At 37.1% G+C, this 240-nt stretch overlaps 1 protein-coding gene across 2 annotated transcripts in view; it reads right to left on the reverse strand.

The window, feature by feature from the left end:
• LOC119594363 (neprilysin-1-like) overlaps window positions 1-240 on the reverse strand; it is a gene marked incomplete in the record, with an annotated part of 114,752 nt that overhangs the window by 4,708 nt on the left and 109,804 nt on the right. For both annotated transcript variants that reach the window (XM_037943424.1, XM_037943423.1), the window contains 1 exon segment: window positions 151-202. In XM_037943424.1, coding sequence (XP_037799352.1) covers window positions 151-202 — 52 coding nt within the window.

Consider the following 240-nt stretch of genomic DNA (forward strand, 5'->3'; position numbering starts at 1 on the left):
AGTATAGAAGAAAAAAAAATCGAAAACCTTGTCTCGAAATAATAAAAATGACATGAAATGGACGATAACACACACGACCGAACAAACAGACACGGAATGCAATTGACACAAAGGATAAAAGAAAATGAAAAATATTCAAGAGAGACTTACATAGGATAGCCGGGGTTGTAGAACGGTTCTCGCAGGATCCCAAGTGGCAAAACTGTTGCGAAAAAGGGTCATGTTTTATTGTTTGGTAAC

Source organism: Penaeus monodon, chromosome 33 (assembly GCF_015228065.2).
Source record: "Penaeus monodon isolate SGIC_2016 chromosome 33, NSTDA_Pmon_1, whole genome shotgun sequence".
NCBI classification, from domain to species: Eukaryota; Metazoa; Arthropoda; class Malacostraca; order Decapoda; family Penaeidae; genus Penaeus; species Penaeus monodon.